This window comes from Aspergillus aculeatus (assembly GCF_001890905.1).
Source record: "Aspergillus aculeatus ATCC 16872 unplaced genomic scaffold ASPACscaffold_6, whole genome shotgun sequence".
Taxonomy (NCBI): domain Eukaryota; kingdom Fungi; phylum Ascomycota; class Eurotiomycetes; order Eurotiales; family Aspergillaceae; genus Aspergillus; species Aspergillus aculeatus.
In genome coordinates this window covers 1,233,230-1,250,265 of record NW_017962981.1, presented here as the reverse complement: position 1 = coordinate 1,250,265, position 17,036 = coordinate 1,233,230, and the positions used below count along the sequence as shown (strand labels likewise).

At 53.9% G+C, this 17,036-nt stretch overlaps 5 protein-coding genes across 5 annotated transcripts; 3 read left to right on the top strand and 2 right to left on the bottom strand.

Moving 5' to 3' along the window:
* Positions 1–9: 9 nt before the first annotated feature.
* On the top strand, positions 10–1,099 carry ASPACDRAFT_1855521 (uncharacterized protein; the record flags this gene model as incomplete). Its single annotated transcript, XM_020197441.1, has 2 exons — positions 10–299; positions 374–1,099. The coding sequence occupies exons 1-2, from the start codon at positions 174–176 to the stop codon at positions 1,097–1,099; spliced, it is 852 nt and encodes a 283-aa protein (XP_020057329.1). The 5' UTR covers positions 10–173.
* A 127-nt stretch (positions 1,100–1,226) lies between these two features.
* ASPACDRAFT_77837 (putative protein phosphatase PP1 regulatory subunit Sds22) lies at positions 1,227–3,114 on the bottom strand. The gene is made up of 7 exons (XM_020205055.1): positions 2,908–3,114; positions 2,760–2,791; positions 2,525–2,596; positions 2,121–2,417; positions 1,972–2,046; positions 1,488–1,890; positions 1,227–1,422 (listed from the first exon to the last, which is right to left on the bottom strand). Exons 1-7 carry the CDS (start codon positions 3,074–3,076, stop codon positions 1,403–1,405), a joined length of 1,068 nt encoding a protein of 355 aa, XP_020057328.1. The 5' UTR covers positions 3,077–3,114; the 3' UTR covers positions 1,227–1,402.
* A 1,352-nt stretch (positions 3,115–4,466) lies between these two features.
* psrA (putative general stress response phosphoprotein phosphatase Psr1/2) lies at positions 4,467–6,371 on the bottom strand (the record flags this gene model as incomplete). Its single annotated transcript, XM_020201110.1, has 5 exons — positions 4,467–4,679; positions 4,732–4,830; positions 4,881–5,030; positions 5,085–6,262; positions 6,341–6,371. The coding sequence occupies 5 exons, from the start codon at positions 6,369–6,371 to the stop codon at positions 4,467–4,469; spliced, it is 1,671 nt and encodes a 556-aa protein (XP_020057327.1).
* A 4,391-nt stretch (positions 6,372–10,762) lies between these two features.
* On the top strand, positions 10,763–13,774 carry pxa1 (putative peroxisomal ABC transporter (PXA1)). The gene has a single exon (XM_020196087.1). The coding sequence runs from the start codon at positions 11,036–11,038 to the stop codon at positions 13,478–13,480; it is 2,445 nt and encodes an 814-aa protein (XP_020057326.1). The 5' UTR covers positions 10,763–11,035; the 3' UTR covers positions 13,481–13,774.
* Positions 13,775–14,099: 325 nt separating this feature from the next.
* On the top strand, positions 14,100–16,939 carry ASPACDRAFT_26770 (uncharacterized protein; the record flags this gene model as incomplete). Its single annotated transcript, XM_020199449.1, is given in 4 exon segments — positions 14,100–14,295; positions 14,672–14,782; positions 14,795–14,968; positions 15,318–16,939. 4 exon segments carry the CDS (start codon positions 14,100–14,102, stop codon positions 16,937–16,939), a joined length of 2,103 nt encoding a protein of 700 aa, XP_020057325.1.
* Between the last annotated feature and the right edge of the window lie 97 nt (positions 16,940–17,036).

Below are 17,036 nucleotides of genomic sequence, written 5' to 3'. Positions count from 1 at the left end.
AGCGATAAGCACGCCAAGCAGTGCAGGCCAGAGGGTCTCATCTCCGCGCAAACCTACTGTGCCTTCCCTCCTCAACACCAACCAATCCAACCCAATTCATCCCATCCCAAACACCACATTAACTCCAACCCCAATGCAATAACCCACACCCTTCTTCCAAAGGCAAAGAGAAAATGTCCCTCTTCTCCAAAACAATCCACATCACCGCGCACCCAGCGCCGCGCACCCTCTCCGACAGCAAACTCATCCTCTCCGCGCTGCAGAAATTCGGCGAAGTCGTCACTTTCCGCAATTTGAGGGTATGTCGGGCCCAACCAATCCTTCACCCCCAAAATACCTTCTCCCAAGACAAGAAACTAACCGACCGAAAAAGTACGATATAACAAACCCCCCAACCGCCACCAGCACCAGCAGCACAACCGCCCGCCCCCAATCCCACAGCATAATCGCCATCTACGAATCCGTCGCCGCCGCGACGGCCGCCTGCGCCGCCTCCCCGTTAGCGATCCCTCTTACTCCGGACGCCCAGGCCCAAGCCCAAGCCCAGGCCCAACACCATAGCCCACAAGCACAGTCACAGTCACAGTCACAACCACAAGCACAAGCACAACCACAACCACAACCACAATCTCAAGCTCAGACGAAACAAAAACAATACTACACTCCGCTCCCCCTCCCACCGCAGCAGCAACACGCGGCCCTAGACACCGCAACACACTACCCCTCAACACAAAACCACAACTCCCTACCATCCGAGCAGCCCGACGAAGACCCCACAACAATAAGATGCACCCTGACCGCCTCGCGCATCAACCACGCCGCGGCCATACGACGGAATCCCTGGTCCGCGGGGTTCGAGATTGAGAGGACGAGCCACCCGCAGATGTATGAGGATCTGGTGCGGGTGGGGATTCCGCTGAGGGAGTTGGCGGATGGGCCGGCGGGGCGGAAAAAGGCGGTGGCGCAGCCGCATGGGCGGCGGCAGAGGATGGAGGCTGAGACGGTGCGGTGGGGGGCGGCGAGTTTGATGGGGTTGTTTGGGGAGGGGCATAATAGTAATGGTGGTGGTGGTGGTGTAGGGAGGAGGAGTAGGAGATGATTTGGGGTTGGAGCAGAGAAGAGAAGCTGGTGTGAAAGCTAGCTGGGGCGAGAGCTAGTCTAGCCTTTCTTTGTACATAAATCTTCTTGTATACTACATTTCAACTTTCAAAATGAAGCATGGTTGTGGTATATGCATATCGTATATCATAGCCTTATTCTCAGGATTCAGGGCGCGAGTCACGTGTTTGGATCAAGAAGATTATTATCTATTCCAGTGGTTCCTGGGTTGCGAGCAGATATCTCGACCTGTTCGTATACTCATACTCTTCCCCCCCCCTACATTCCTGGACATTCCTGGACATCATGCAACGCGCATATACGCTACATGGGTTAGCGCTGCGTTAGCGCTTCGTTTCGTTATAGTGAGGGGAAGAAAGCGAACTTACTTGCGTCCACCTGCATGATGTGCGGGATCGCCAACCGCACCTTGTTGCGATACAGGGCCGGCGCCCGCATCTGCAGCGGGTTCCCCTCGAAGTACACCGTCTTCAGCTGCTCCTTGTCGCGCAGCTCGCGCTCCACCTCGTCGAAGCTGGCCAGCTGGTTGTTCGACGCCCACAGCTCCTCCAAGTTCGTCAGGTGCGCCAGGTTCTCCAGCTTGGAGACCTGGTTGTTGGAGAAGTCCAGCACCCGCAGCGCCCGGTTGTCCTCGAGCCCGCCGAGCTCCGTGATCGCGTTGTGCGAGAGGTAGAGCTCCTCGAGGTTGTGGAGCGCGGACAGCCCGCTGATGCGGGTGAGGCGGTTCGATTGGATGGAGAGGATCCGGAGGTTTTGCAGGGCGTCGAGGTTCTGTTTGTAGACATAGCACACGAGGATTAGCTCTACTCGCATTGAGACCCCGAGAAAGAACCACAGTGTCTCTATGCTTACCTTCAACTCTGTAATCTTATTCTTTCCCAACCACAGTTCCTCCAATGCTTGTAGTGTCTCCAGATTCTCAATCTCCTGTACACCTCGTTAACTCTCTCATCACTCCCCTTCCGCCCCAAGCATCCTCAGAGAGAAGAGACAAAACCCACCCGAATCCGATTCGCCCCCAGCTCCAAATTCCGCAGGACCGTCAACCCCTCCAGCGCCTCGATCTTGGAGATCTTGTTCTGCACGAAGTACAGATCCGTCAGCTTGACCAGGTGCGCGACGTTCTTGATGTGCTTGATCTTGTTGAAGCTCAGATCCAGACTCGTCAGGTTCTCGAACTCGTCCAGCCCTTTGATGTGGGAGATCAGGTTGTCGTAGAGGTCGAGTTCGGTCAGCGATTTGGCGACGGGGGTCGGGAAGTCGATGCGCGAGATCTGGTTCTGGCGGAGGCATATTCTCTGTTGTTGATGTCGTGGTCAGGGTCAGCTCTCTGCCGCTCCCTCCAGCAATCTCTTTGACCACCGCGCGAGACATTCTCTCTTGCGAGACGGGACGAGGAGCATACCTTAACCTTCTCAAACCGCTCCAACTTCAACGCCGGCAGCGAAGTTATCCGACAATGTACCAAATCGATCTCCTACTCCCACCACAACAGTAATGAGACCAGTTAGCATCGCCACAAGAAAAAAAAAGACAACAAGGACCCCCGCCCGCGACTGCAGCGCAGCACCAACCACCAACCACCAACGCGTCGTCGCATCGCATCGCCCGCGACCGGAAAAGAACCGGAACCCCCTCACCTCGGTATCCACATCCTCATCTTCTAACAAATCTACCAAACCAATATTCACGGATCAGCTTGACTAAAACCCCAAAGCGCGAGTCTGAAAGGGTCGAATAGAGTGGGTGGGTGTGCGCGGAAAAGGTGAGGTAGGCGAGAGAGCGCACCTTCATCAGCCTGGATCTCCTCCACGGGCGGCGCATCCGAGTCGGAGTAATCGGGATCTTCGAGAGCTTCGGGGTTGGTGATGATGGCTTCTTTGGGGGGCTGCTGCTCGTCGACGGCGGCGGCGCCGCCGACGCGGAGTTTCCCGTCCCAGCCGTGGCGGTCTTTCATTGTTGTGTTTGGAGGGGTATGGATGTGTGTTGTGTGTCTGGGGAAGGTGAGCGCGTGAATGATCCTGTTTTTCTTTCTAGAAAAGTGGTGTGAGTCTGCGCTGGAACTCCGGAGGGCGGATGTGGGGGGGAAGGTTCAACGTTGACCGACGGAGGAATGACGATGCCGAGCGGGGTTTTCTTTTGGAGGGTAGAGGGAACTAGATGATGGTTGGAGTTGGGGTGGAATACCTCTTATTTGGTTCCTTCTCTTGGTTTATCGCCCCTCAAGATCGAAATTCTTATTCAAAAGACACAAAGAATGATTCGAATGAAGTTCAGAAGGCAAAAAAGTGCCGGATGATAAGTAAAAACACGAGCAGCTTGGTTCAGTTGACGCGGTCAGGCCGATTAAGTTAACTCCGTCGGATGCCGCGTACTATGTCAAGTTGACCTATTATACCACTTTCAACTACCTTACCCAACGCTACACACCGAACCAGCCACCAACTAATTACTCTGGATTCCGCTTGTTGCATGACTCGTAGCCTTTATTGGTCTCTCATGAAAAAACCAAATATTTCAAACACAGGACGCGATGGAGTGACGACGCTTCTATGTACAGGACGTAGGCCAATGGTACATACACTGCAAGATCACCGATGTTGTCAATCCTGGGTCGATGAGATACTGTGCGTTTACCAGAGCATGGACATGTGGGGGGTAGACAGGTATCAAGATGTCATCCACTATCGAGGTCTCCAAAAAGCGAGGCAGATCGTAGTAGACAAATAACAAAACGCACGGCGGGGTTTTGGGATCACATCTTCGGATACAAGAGCAAAAGAAAAAATAACCAGAGCGGTAAGTCGAGCTTCGGAGGGCTGCTCGTGTGCAGATGACAAGTCAGGCGCAAGGAAATAAGAAAGACATATGAGAGAGTGTGTAAGAATAGGTAAAATCGGAGAGCGTATACACGAGATCAGCAGAATTTTGGCTGATGACCAAGACGGACGCCTGCAGAATGCAACGACACACGCACACAGTTTTAAGTAGTAAGGAGAAAAATAGCAAGGGGGTAATCAGGTATCTACTCACTTGGAGTGTAAAAAACAAGAGATGAAAAGGAAAGCAAAAGTAAAGAAGAGCAAAGAGATCGGTGCGGCGGGGTGGGAGCGCACTGCAAAACAAAACAGGAAACATGGGGAGTCAAGGAAACATACATCTCCACTCCGGAAAACCGTGAGTCCCGGCCTGCCTGGAGAGGCTTGCTTCCAACCACGACACCAAAGATGTGTTGTGGCTAGTCATAGCCACTGTGTCAAGCGTGCTGAGGACAAACGTGGTGGAGTCCAAGAAAGCAAAAGGCCCATGCTGTGATGCAGATGCTAGACGAGCTAGATATACAGGCATTACAATGCAATGTCAAGAACAAGACTGACGTCTTTCACTTGTGCCCCGGCAAGGTCTTCGAGGACGGGAATTAGATCTAGGAGCTCGTTATCGTGGGCGTCAGAGAACCAGCTGCTGATGGGTATCGCATGTTGAGGGTGGAATATATAGGATGTCGGGGAGTTGTCGATAATGATGGTGTCTCGTAGGTCGCGACCCACTTGTGACAGGTCCTAACCACAAGGTTAGTGTCCGACCGGAGCTCATATTAGGGAGAATTCAAACCTTGACATAGTTGCCTTGGTGGTTGTAGCAGCTGTCCCTGAACAAGCGGTGGTGCACAACGTTGTGGATGTCCAACTGATCCAGCAGGGGATCGCCATACTGCAGTTCAATTAGTGACTATGCCGATAGAAGAGGCGAAAATAACCCACTTTGGAGACGGAGGCGGTAAACACAACGACCTCATACAACTCCCCGACCCTTTTCATGAATTGGTCGACGCCAGGCCGTTTGATGACGTAAATGTTGTGGTACTGGCCCTCAATTTCAACAGGTATGGTGAAGTCTGCCCGTTCAAGAACCTAGAATTACCATTCAGTATTTTGACTGGCTTGGAAACAGAAGGGGGAAAATACCTTGAAGCTACTGTGAACTAGCGTTTCATCCAGATCCAGAACCAAACACTTTCTGTCACGCAGGTGAGGTAAAGGCGGCGGCAGAAGGAATTGACCATGCTCATCAGGGTCCACCGTCTCGATGTGCTTCTCGCTCGGAGGCATCGGCGGGGGCGGTAGCTCGGGGGCTAGCGTCGACGCCTCTTCATCGTGGGAAGCGTACTTGAGGTCGTTTGTTGTGTCGTTCTCCGCGGGGAACTGGTGTAGCTCATCGTCCGCCGGATGAAGTTCCTGAGCCTGGGCCTGCTCCGTCTGCAATCGTGACTTCTCCTTGTCCTGTGGCACGGCATCGTCCTCGGTCTTTTCGACCCCATTCGGGTATACGGCGCCCCCTTCAACGGTCGCGACGACGATGTTCGGACCCTGAGTTTCGGAATCGTCCTTGGTCGGAGTGTGCTGCTGATCCTCTGCAGCTTGACCGGACGGTGCTGCCAAACCATCGGGCTTCAAGCCCTGATCCAAAGCTTTACCAGTGCGCTCCTCGTCTTTCTGCGATCCTGACTGATCCGCCGTGACAGTCATGTTGGACTTCTCGTCGCGATAATAGCATGGTTCCTTAGATTCCGCCGTGCTCGAGTCTCCGGCATTAGCCTCTGTCTTCTCGGGAGTTGGCTGCGTGTTGGGAACTGATGGCCGTCGGGATGTTCTCTTCGCGGGAATAGCTGTGTCCTCCGGGTCGTCGTTGGAGGAAGAACAACAACTGAGAAACGCGAATAGCCTGTAGGTGACCTTGCTTTTCCTTTCCGGTTTGGGAGTGTCACGCAGACCGCCGCTTGCTGTTTTGTCCTGCTCTATACTTCCCCCTTCCTGATTTTGTCGACGTGATCGCATACTGCTGCCTCTGCTCCGGTCGCGTCGCCCTTTCAGGATGCTTCTTTTCGATCCGCGGAGAGTGTTCTCGGAGTCATCGTTGACAGTATCCTGGCTCTTGTCCAGAGTCGACTGCCGGTCGGCCTTCAGGGATGCACGCGACGAGATCGGGAGTAGTAGATGATGCTTTTTCGGAGGATCAGTGGAGGTAGTCGCAGCAACGCCTGGAGTCGCGACAGACGGTTGAGCCGGGTCGATAGCTTCTGGACCGGTGGACGGGGCTGATGCACTTGGATTGGCGGATTGTTCCTGAGGCGCTGCCTCAGGATCTAAAGAAGTGAAGTCTTAGCGATCATATTCATCAAAAGCGCCCGGTCGCATTAGAGAGTAAGGGGCGGAAAGCTTACTTGGCTCAGGGTGAGCTGCTGTGACAGACATGGACGCTTGTTCTCTGGCCGCGGTGGAGTTGGATGGTAAAGAATCTCGCTCCGAGCTCCCTCCGAGCATTGAGGGTAGCAGAGCGAGGTTCACGGGGATGGAAGGCGATTAAGAAAAAAAATTAAAAGGAGGTGGGTGTGGCAAGAGGACGAAACGTCGGAACAAGGACCACCAGGGTATCCGCCGAGGAGAGGGGGGGATGGGGAGGGGAGGGGAGAGGGACCGGACCGGGGCTCGTTGAAGGTGAAGGTGCAGCAGCAGGCACGCCTCCTGGATCTGGCGGAGGAGGGATGGAGGAGAAGAATAGATGGAATGGAGGATGGAAGTAAAGCAAGTCAATACCAGCAATAGCAGTCCTCAGGTAGGTCAAGGTTGCTTGGACTAGCTCTGGGTCGCGGACCACCGCCTCGAATGAGGCTAGTGCACAGCACTAAGACTTGTCGCAGTTGGGGGAATTTGGGGGGGAGGGGAGCAATCCAATCACTGCTTAGACCTTTCTCCAAAAATCCTGGAAACCGGACTGTAGGCAAGTATAAAATATGATCATATGCGACTGGCACGATCTCGCCGTCTGGGGGAACGCTCGCAGGGACAGGCTGACAGGCAGGCAGGCAGGCAGGCAGAGGCAGGGTCGGGCGTGGGAGTGCAGAGAGGAGATCACGTGGCAATGCCAGGATGCAGCTCCTCGAACTCTCAATAATAAATTACTAAGAATAAAAATTAAAAAGTTGAGAGGGAGGGAGAAAGGGAAATGACCGGGTACTGGAGGTGGAACGGGCCCTTCCTTTAGGGTACAACGACGGGAATGTTGCACTGGGGCTGACGGATGGGGAGGGGAGGAGTGAAGTTTAATAATGATAATAAAGGAAAGGTGAAGGTTGCTGAGCCCTGGTCTTGTCCTCTGATCGGCGGTCGACGATCAGGTCTTCTTGTCTCTGGTCCTTATGGCCTGTTTGATGGCCTGTTCAAGCGCTTAGATGAAGGAATAGGAATAGCTGAAGCTGGTCAGGTAGCAGCGAACAGCAGGAAAAGCAGCCGGCCGAAGGATAAAATGAAGAGACGAGAATGTGTTCTTACGAAATGTGAGGGGAGGAACGAAAGGAGGGGAAGGAAACGGTAATGTAATCCTAGGTTGCACAGAGGTAAAGGAGCACCACTGCTTGGGGGTGTATTAAACAAGCCTGGTGTCCTGAGCTCGGCTCCTGGACTTACTTGACTAACCGATTTGAGAAGACGACAAGAGAAGGAGATTAACAAAAAAAGGGAAAAACGGAAAAAGGGGACCAAATGACCAACTGAACAAGAAGGCCACAGGAGGGAAGATGGAGGGGAGGAGAGGGAGGAGGAAGAAAACAGAACAGACAGACAGTCCTGACGGAAGAGGAGGAACTGAGAGGAGCGGGGGAAAGCAATAATAAGAAATCACATTAATAACAATAATCTTGACCATGACAATAAGATAATAATTACGCCAGTTGACTCGGATCAAACACTGTATCATCCCAAGACAAATTGCCTATGCACGTACATTTTCTTTTGCTTGGACATGATTGAATGGACGTGCACTCCAAAGTGTTCTGTATGCCTTCTTCCCTACCGTCACAGAAGTTGGCAGTTGGTCTGCGGAGCCTCTCCGTACAGCTTGTTAAGAAGGCGAAAAGGAGGAGGGCAGAGAGCCGAGGGTGAAAGTGGTCTGGACCGGAGAGGAAAAAGGTGCAGGGCTGCAACACAGTTCGGGCGGAAGTGGGAGGTGCCATCGCAATTTCATTGCTCGTTCAAATCAATGCTAGGCTAAACATGACATCTGCTTTGGTTTAGTCCGAGCAGCAGCCTTCTCTACATTATCCACCCTCCTCCCCATGCTTTCATCCTCTACTTTAGATTGAACCAATCACCCGCATTTATCCCCCGAGTTCAAGCGCACAGGGACCCATTGGAAAGGCAGGTGTTTCCACCGCAGATGACCAGAGTGGGCATTATCCAGGGGTATCAGCATCAATGATCTCACTGAGGTCGGTGATACTCAATACAGGCACCGGCACCTGCTTCCATGATGTCTTTTTGCTCTACCTAACTTATCCTCCTCAACAATCGATCTCTTCTTCAATCATTCGGACCTGGGCTAATTCATGCAGATGGACATTGCTTCTCATTTGTACTTCACTTCCATATGAATTAACAGCTAATATTACTACCACGAGCGATCAGACTGACTAGCCAGTAGCACAGAATCTTGATTCAATGTCAGTTCTTGAGATCCTGCACGGGACGGATTTCGCCAGATACCGGCCGACCAGCTCTAAAAACGGCGATAGCCCATGTGCCTTACAGCTCCACCCTCTTGCTCGCTCGTATTCCGATCGCAGGCTTCATCTGTGGCAGGCTGGCAGTTCTCAGACTCCACCAATTGCTGGTTCTACAGGGCCAACCTTATTGATCTAATCCTCCGCCATTGGCATTCGCATGCGATCGGCTCGCGACCCTCTTCAATAATGATGTTCATCCATGCGTCCAAGACCACTAGTAGACCTTCGCCCACAATAGCTAACCGCCATCTCTACCTTATCACAAATTCGCAGTGCGTTCGGGGCGGAGCAAGCCTGTATTCCCGACTGAGCTTGCGAATCAGAAGTCACACAACGGGCTGAGCCCAGGCCTCAGGTCCGTGCATCCCCTCCCAAGAGGGCTTTCTGGATTCGCGGGCAGGTGGTTCATTTCCCTATCATGCAGCAAAGATCGATATTTTCCGCTGTAGACTTGATCAAAGGCACACGTACCGCGACTACCTGCATGCGTACAGTTCGATGTAGCCGAAGTGTGTCTACTCCGTATTACTATGCGCCCTCTTCGCCCCCGGTCATCGCCCGCATGGAATCGAGATTATCGCCATAGACGCTCTGTATCCGGTCGCTACAGGTGGGCTAATTTAGCTAGCTCAAGGGTGTGGCATGCGCGCTTGCCCAACGTGTAATCAATCAAATCCAGTGAGGTTGGATGCAGAGCGGGCAAAGAACTCTTAAGCGCCCGTCGATGCTCGACAGCTTTCTGATAGTGATCTCTCTCTCACACACACACGATGTGTCATCACAAAAAGAGGTCTAAAGCCACCAGAGGTAGGTCTGTCAAGGGCCATCTCGACCCCTCTTGATTCAAGGAGTATGATACGTACACGCTCGAAGGTAGATGTATGTATAGATCTTGCAACATCTGCATTAGCCTTAAGCTTCCGGGTAATTGGCGCATCTCGTGCTTCTGGGGGGACGCCGAACACTTCGAACTCACGGCAACTTGCCCGTTATCAAAGCTTAACCCAATTTGCAGAGTATGTACAGAGTACTAGGTAGTCACTCACACTACGAAAGTCCTTCAAACCGCATATCTCCTAAGTACTTCCCGCCCACGGATCTCCGCCATCAAGGCCGAGGACGCCATATAGTAGCAACCCCGCAAAAGTTGCCCACCAGAATTGGCATTCCATGTCTCCAAACCTTGAAAGCAGTCCTGATGCCCAGAATTTATCGCTCGTATCGTTACGCAAGATTGTAATCGCTACGAATTGTGCCTCTAGCAGGACAATCCCAGCTTCTTAGCTGCAGTGACCCTGGTCTCCTTTAGGATAGCGGGCGCTTACGCCGGGCGCCCGGGTGCAGGAGTGCACAACCACCATATGGAGCTGTCCATGCAGCCTTGAGATCGCGAGGACCTGAGTTTCTCTTTGGTGCTGGTCTGTAGGGATAAACCGAGGGATCAGTCCTTGATTCACAGTGCATCAACACAGGGAGACATAAGGGCAGAGGAACTTGAAGGGAGAAAAGATGTAAAATTTATGGGAAGGGGTGATGGTCGAGTGGGCCGAAGGTCGAACCCGGGGGCTTGGCCTGCGGGCTGGCCGGAACGAGAAAGAAGACTACACTTTCTTTACTCGACCATCCGTTGTTTAAACTCTTAGTGTTCATAATCATCGCTTCCATCTTCCAAACGCTATGTGACAGCCAAGTCGCAGAACTACACATATCACTCGACAAAACTCCATATGCATTACTCGTTTCTTTAGGGAGACTCCAATATTGTAAGGCAAGGCTGCTCAGCTAGCCGACCGTAATACTTCCCGCAAAGAAAAGAAAGACTGTAGCACAGGCGGACCCCACAGTGTCATCGCATCTACTGAGTATCTGCTTGACGGAAATAGAGCCAGTCAGTCGGGTGAGCATCCAGCAATGATGGATAGTTAGTCTTGTCTGATTGAGTAATCCCCATCAAATGACCATCCCTGATTTCTGGACAGAGTCACATACCTACTGAGTACTGTATGTGTAGGAGCGACCGACGTCAGAGTCTGGGGACTCCGCACGTGAGTCTCCGCCTCTCCGCAGGGTTGGTTGGCCCGAGGTCTTCACATGCGCGCAACTCCGCTATTAGCTTCAACGAGTACCAAGAATGTGACCTGTCGCCTGAGTTGTCTCTGACCCCTTCTTCCACTTCCATATCACAGCTCCCTTGTATCTTTATCAGTTTACCCCACGTTGCAACACAGCACTTACTATCGGCCCTCATGGCCCTCAGTGTCCGAACCTGAGGGTGACATCTGCTGCACCGGCAGCCTGCGATCGTGGCAACCATACACCACCTCTCGAGGTCCCGCTGCCTGTCAATGAGACGGAGAAATGGCCGCTCAATCGACGCTCCAGCATCGGGAGGATCCTCTCGTGGCATTGTACCACTACTATGTCAACCTCACTCGTGCCCGGATAAAGCGCTCTTCGAAAGCGGCCAAAACCGTCGCCACTATCGCTTTGATCCTCTCGATCTTGGGAACTGGATATGGAGGCTATAAATGGTTTCGCGAGAGGTCGAAGGAACATGCACAGGGCAGGCGGTTACTACGCCGGAACTCTGGGATCAGAGGGAAGGATGGAACCCGGACCATATACGTACCCTACAAGGGATCCATGACTTCGAAGGTCAAGATCTATCCAACCAAACCCACGACGTTTGATGCGCACCGGCGACTGTTTCTAAACCCTCCTGCTGCCGCCCGCGTCGGGGACGGCGCGTCCAGTAGCCAGACCCCACCGCCGATGACGAAGCCAGGTCTGAACCTCGCTTTCCTGCATCAGTTCCTCAGCCTTGGAAGCATCATGGTGCCCCGATGGAGCAGTAAAGAGACGGGTCTTCTGATGGGTCATGGCGTTTTCCTGCTCCTGCGGACGTATCTCTCTCTACTGATTGCACGCCTTGATGGTGAGATCGTGCGAGACCTCGTCGCCGGCAAGGGCCGGGCTTTTGCCTGGGGCATCGTGAAGTGGTGTGGCATTGGAACACTTGCATCATACACCAACGCTATGATCAAGTTCCTCCAGTCAAAAGTGTCTATCGCGTTCCGGACCCGCCTGACGCGGTACATCCATGATCTCTACCTTACCAACGACAATAACTACTACAAACTGATGAACCTGGACGGCAGCATCGGCCAAGGGGCGGACCAATTCATTACGCAAGACCTCACCCAGTTCTGCACTGCAGCAGCATCACTTTATTCTTCGATGGGCAAGCCGTTGGTGGACTTGTTCGTCTTCAATTACCAGCTTTATCGCTCTTTGGGACCGTTGGCTCTGACTGGGATCCTCACTGGGTATTTCAGCACGGCGGCAGTCCTTCGGAGACTCTCACCTCCTTTCGGCAAATTGAAAGCGGTGGAAGGGAAGAAAGAGGGGGACTTCCGTAGCTTGCATTCCCGACTTCTCGCGAACGCGGAGGAGATCTCGTTCTATGGTGGCGCGGACATCGAACGCGTGTTTCTGGCAAGAAGTTTCAAAGACCTCCAGCGATGGATGGAGGGAATTTACAGTCTGAAGATCCGGTACAACATGCTCGAAGATGTTATCTTGAAGTATGCCTGGTCTGCATTTGGGTATCTCGTTACATCGCTGCCGATCTTCCTACCTGCGTGGGGCGGATCGGGCGGCGCCCTGGAGCTGCTTGATTTGCCAGAAGGCACCGGTCGTGAGCGCGACCGCATGAGAGAATTCATCACGAACAAACGCTTGATGCTGTCATTAGCGGACGCGGGCGGCCGTATGATGTATAGCATCAAGGACATTTCGGAACTGGCCGGGTACACATCCAGAGTCTACAGCCTCATCTCCACCCTCCACAGGGTTCACGCAAATGCATACTACCCTCCGCGGGACTCTGGTGTGGAGTTATACTCCTTGGCCGACGTTCAGGGAACTGTTCACAATGGCTTCGATGGCGTGCGCCTCGAGCAGGTTCCCATCGTTGCTCCATCCCTCTATCCCCGTGGTGGTGATGAGCTTCTGGAGTCGTTGTCGTTTGTCGTGCACTCTGGAGACCATCTCCTGATCTCCGGACCCAATGGCGTTGGCAAGTCTGCCATTGCACGGGTTGCTGCCGGGGTGTGGCCGGTGTATCGTGGCTTGGTCAGTCGGCCACGGGGTTTCGGGCTCGACGGCATCATGTTCCTGCCTCAGCGGCCATATCTTAGCGTCGGAACCCTGCGGGACCAGGTCATTTACCCCCACTCGGAGATTGACATGCGCGAGGCCGGAGTATCAGACGCTATGCTGCAGAAGGTTCTGGATGATGCCCACTTGGGCTACCTTCCTTCGCGGGAGGGCGGCTGGGACTCCCGGAAAGAGTGGAAGGACGTATTGAGCGGTGGAGAGAAGCAGCGCATGGCCATGGCTCGCATCTATTACCACGAGCCGCGGTACGCGTTTCTTGACGAGGGGACCTCTGCGGTCTCGTCGGACGTGGAGGGTCTGCTGTATGATCGAGCAAAGGAGCGGGGAATCACGGTCATTACGATCTCCACACGCGCGTCGTTGAAGAAGTACCACACCTACAGCTTGAACATTAGCATCGGCGCAGAGGGAGAACAGTGGGAGCTGGAGAGGATTGGCACCGCCAAGGAGAAGCTGGGAGTCGAGAAGGAGATCCAGGAGATCCGCAAGCGATTGGACAAGGTAGAGGAGTGGAAACAGCGGCGTGAGGAGATTGAGGAGGAATTGCGCAAGGTCTGGGTGGAAGAGGGTGAACTTGATCCACCGCCTTACGAGACAGGTTCTGAAGCTGTAGAAGCTCACTAAGACGGGGTGATACCACTGCTTCATCTTGCATTTATAAGCGGTTGCGGCATGCTATATTCACCACCAACGGCTGCAAAGCTAGGGAAGCATCTCTACTACATGTCACATCACGTCACGTAAAGATTATGATCCTTTGGATAAGAAAGCATTCAGCCTGAGTTCGGTCTCAGCTGCAAACAATTCAATCAGAAGAGCCTGTCATTTTCGCTAAGCTTTTTCTTTCTAGTTAATAGATCTCATTTCATTGCCCCGTGAGTCACATGACTGGCAGCCACGGCGATGCGATAGAATCTCAACAATAATTAATTTTTTAACAATTTTCTAACAATTTCCAAAGCTTCTTTTCCCAGCGATTTTCTACGTTACCTGAATTATCACAGACCAGGCTCCTGTCTCTGAATTATTTTCACAAAATTAATCACAAATTTCCTGGCTATTGGTGACGACAAGAATGTCCAGTGGCTTCTTGGGACACCTGTTTCAAGAGTAGCGTAGCCAGTTTGTGTCTACAATTCCCGCGTCTCCCCTAAAGTCACTCCCAAAACCTTGCAAACAGAGGCTGCAAGTCAGCGCTATCCCGCAGAGGGTAGACCTGACCACCTAAATGTTTGACATAAAAATGGAAGGCGAAGATCCCGGGGCGATTGTCATCCCGATTGACTCGACATACAGCGATGGAGACCGCGCTGGCTGGCCGACGGGGGACCGATTCGACATGCCCGACGACAGCTACTATCGGCGCAAGATTGCGAGGCTGTGGGCGCAGAAGGTGGGCTTTTATGAACCTGGTAGGTTTGTGCTTCAATGTCTTTGTTGTTAATTTTGGTTGCACTTTTTTTTTGTCTCGTTTCTAGTAGCTATGTATACCTAAGTATAGACTTGGGTTTCAGTGATGCTTGCTTGCTTGTTTCCGTTCCGCCGTACATGTCTCTCGTTTGCTGCTTGTCTCAAGTTCGGGGTAACGTCTTTGCATTGGGGTTTGCTTGATGGCTCTCTTTGTACACCAGAGTCTTTACTTGTATTCCAGAGTTGTCTGGCTGGATTAATAATCCCTGAGTTCTTGTTGTAAATTTCTTTATTTGGCGCATTGACTATTTCATGTTCAACCTTATGCGCATGCACCTGGTGTGCACGATGGAAGTACCGTGACCCTGCACCTCTTACTTTCATATCAATGGCTATCTCAGGCAGATGCTGATATAAATACAGGAAAGGAATACATCCTGGACACTTTACCAGACGGGTATGCGATCTTCGACAGACCGCGCGGAACGGATCCTGATATCGTGAGTTGCACGACCGGTATCTGTTGAGTAACTCTTCTAACAGTGACTAAACCCCAGCGAGACCGTTTCCTCTACGGCCATCCTCTCCAACAATACTTCTACTCTACCGTTCAGTTCTTTCCGCATTTCTGCCATCTGATGAGCCGGGGCAAAGAGCCCTGCACCTGCCTTCTCTGCGAGAAGCTAGCTAAGCGCAAGAAAGGTACGTCCTTAGGATTGAGGATTGCTTCTTGGAAAACTACTGACGTGGTGTGTAGACGGCGTTCCGATCGGAAGAGGAGTCGGCCGGCCTCGCGGACGACCTCCAGGTTCGGGCACGCGTACGTCGTCCGGCACCAGCACCCCGATCAAGCCGGTAGGCACCCGCGGCAGACGCGGCCGACCCCCAGGCAGTGGCAGGAAACCCGGTCGACCTCCTGGCTCTGCTGTTGCTGCTGCTGCTGCTACTTATGCTGCTGCTGTACGCTCCTCCGGACGACTCCCCGGCCGGCCCTCGGAATCCAGCATGTCCTATATCGCCGACAGCGAGGGCACCCCGGACGTGTTCAAAGCCGCGGTCATCAAACTCCGCGCGAAGGGCCAGCTCGACGAAAAAATCACGGAACCTGTCAGCATGGACTGGCGCGCCGAGCGCACGCCGCTCCGCGAATACCTGGAGAAGCTGAACATGCTCCCGTCGTTTGTGCCGCGCACGGGCGAGCTGGTGCTGTGGACGACGGAGTACGAGGGGAAGCTCGCGTGGAACCCGGAGGCGGGCCAGGTCCAGATCTACCGACACAAGGAATGGCACGGGGCTCCCGAATGGCGCGCGGGCGTCGTCGGCCAGCTCCCCGAGGAAGATGTGGTCTTGCAGGATATCGTCGCCACGACGCCGAAGAAATGGGGGCCGAACTACTCGGGCTTCCGGGTGGAGACGTTCCCCGACCCTAACAGCGAGGATAAGAGCTACTCCCTGCAGCACAAGTATGTGCCCATGAAGTGCATCCGGCCGTTCGGCGCGTACGAGCATTTCCTGCAGGGGGTGCCTCGGGAGAAACTGCATCCGTCTATCGAGAATGCCCTGACCGTCATGGCTTCGTTCAGCTTGCTGGAGAAATACCGCTTCCAGGGGACGTGGCCTGATGCCGCGATCTACTGTCGTGGGATCTTCCTGGGGGCTGAATTCCTGGCGGTCGGCGACGCGGTGCGGCTCAAACCGTCGGGGTGCGATGCAGATACAGTCGGTCCTGCGACAGCAGTCACTCCCAACATGATGATCATCCACGAGATCCGCCTCGAGCTAAAGGAGTGCGACGCCGACCCGCGATCTAAACAACTGGCCGAGACGTACCAGGTGCGCATCCAGGGCAAAGTGTACACGAACGATCGCGAGCGCGCAGCAGCACTCCTACAACGGAGCCCAAACTCCCCGCAACCCCCACCCCCACCCAAACCCCTCACCTCGGACGAGATCGCGAGCACCTTCCACTACGTCGGCATGAGCGGCTACGGCGAGTGGTACCCGCTCCACTCCGGCGCCCTGGTCAACGTCTCCCAAGACATGATCCTGGGCCGCTGCTACGAGCCCGACGCGATGCAGCTGCTGTTCCGCTCGCCGGCGCTCCACTACGATCTGCACGGGGTGCTGCGCGGCCGGGCGTACTCGCGGGCGACTGACGAGCGCATCCGCCCCGGCAAGCGGTGGTTCTGGGGCGATTTCCGCACGCAGACGCTGGCGCTCGACACGCTCAACGGCGAGGATGTGGGCCACTACAGCGACGTGCGCGACGTCAAGATGTGGCGGGCCAATTTAAGGGTGATCGACGGCACGGCCAGGGCGGCGGACTTCCGCGACGCGAAGATCCCCGGCGACGTCGGGCGGCCGTCGACCAAGACGGCGTCGAACTTCGCGAAGGTCGGCAAGCTCAGTAAGCTGGTGAGTACGGGGTTGGGAGCGGTGGACGGCAGTGCGCCGGCGAGTTCGGCGGAGGATGGCGATGGCGATGGCGATGGCGATGGTGCTGTCTCTGGTGGGGAGCGTGAGTCTGAGGAGGAAGAGTATACGCTACGGATCGATCAGTTGCGGGGTGGGACTGAGGAAACTGAAGGAGGGGACTACGTTCCAGGACCGGGCACCACCGAGCAGGAACCGCAGAACAAACGAGCGCGCATGATGGAAAATGATGTAGTGTAGCTTAGCTTCACTTAATTACTGCCCTGCATCTGGACCGACACAAATAAACCCCCCCCCCTTCCTACCGATGATATCCATAATCAACCACCCCCCCCCC

Bases quoted from the DNA above. Each gene is read 5' to 3' on its own strand.
- ASPACDRAFT_77837 (XM_020205055.1), bottom strand. From the start codon at position 3,076: ATGAAAGACCGCCACGGCTGGGACGGGAAACTCCGCGTCGGCGGCGCC. The intron at 2,597-2,759 runs GTGAGGGGGTTC...TGGTGGGAGTAG, and splicing joins ATGAGGATGTGGATACCGAG to GAGATCGATTTGGTACATTG. The intron at 1,891-1,971 runs GTAAGCATAGAG...GTCTACAAACAG, and splicing joins ATAAGATTACAGAGTTGAAG to AACCTCGACGCCCTGCAAAA.
- pxa1 (XM_020196087.1), top strand. From the start codon at position 11,036: ATGGCCGCTCAATCGACGCTCCAGCATCGGGAGGATCCTCTCGTGGCA.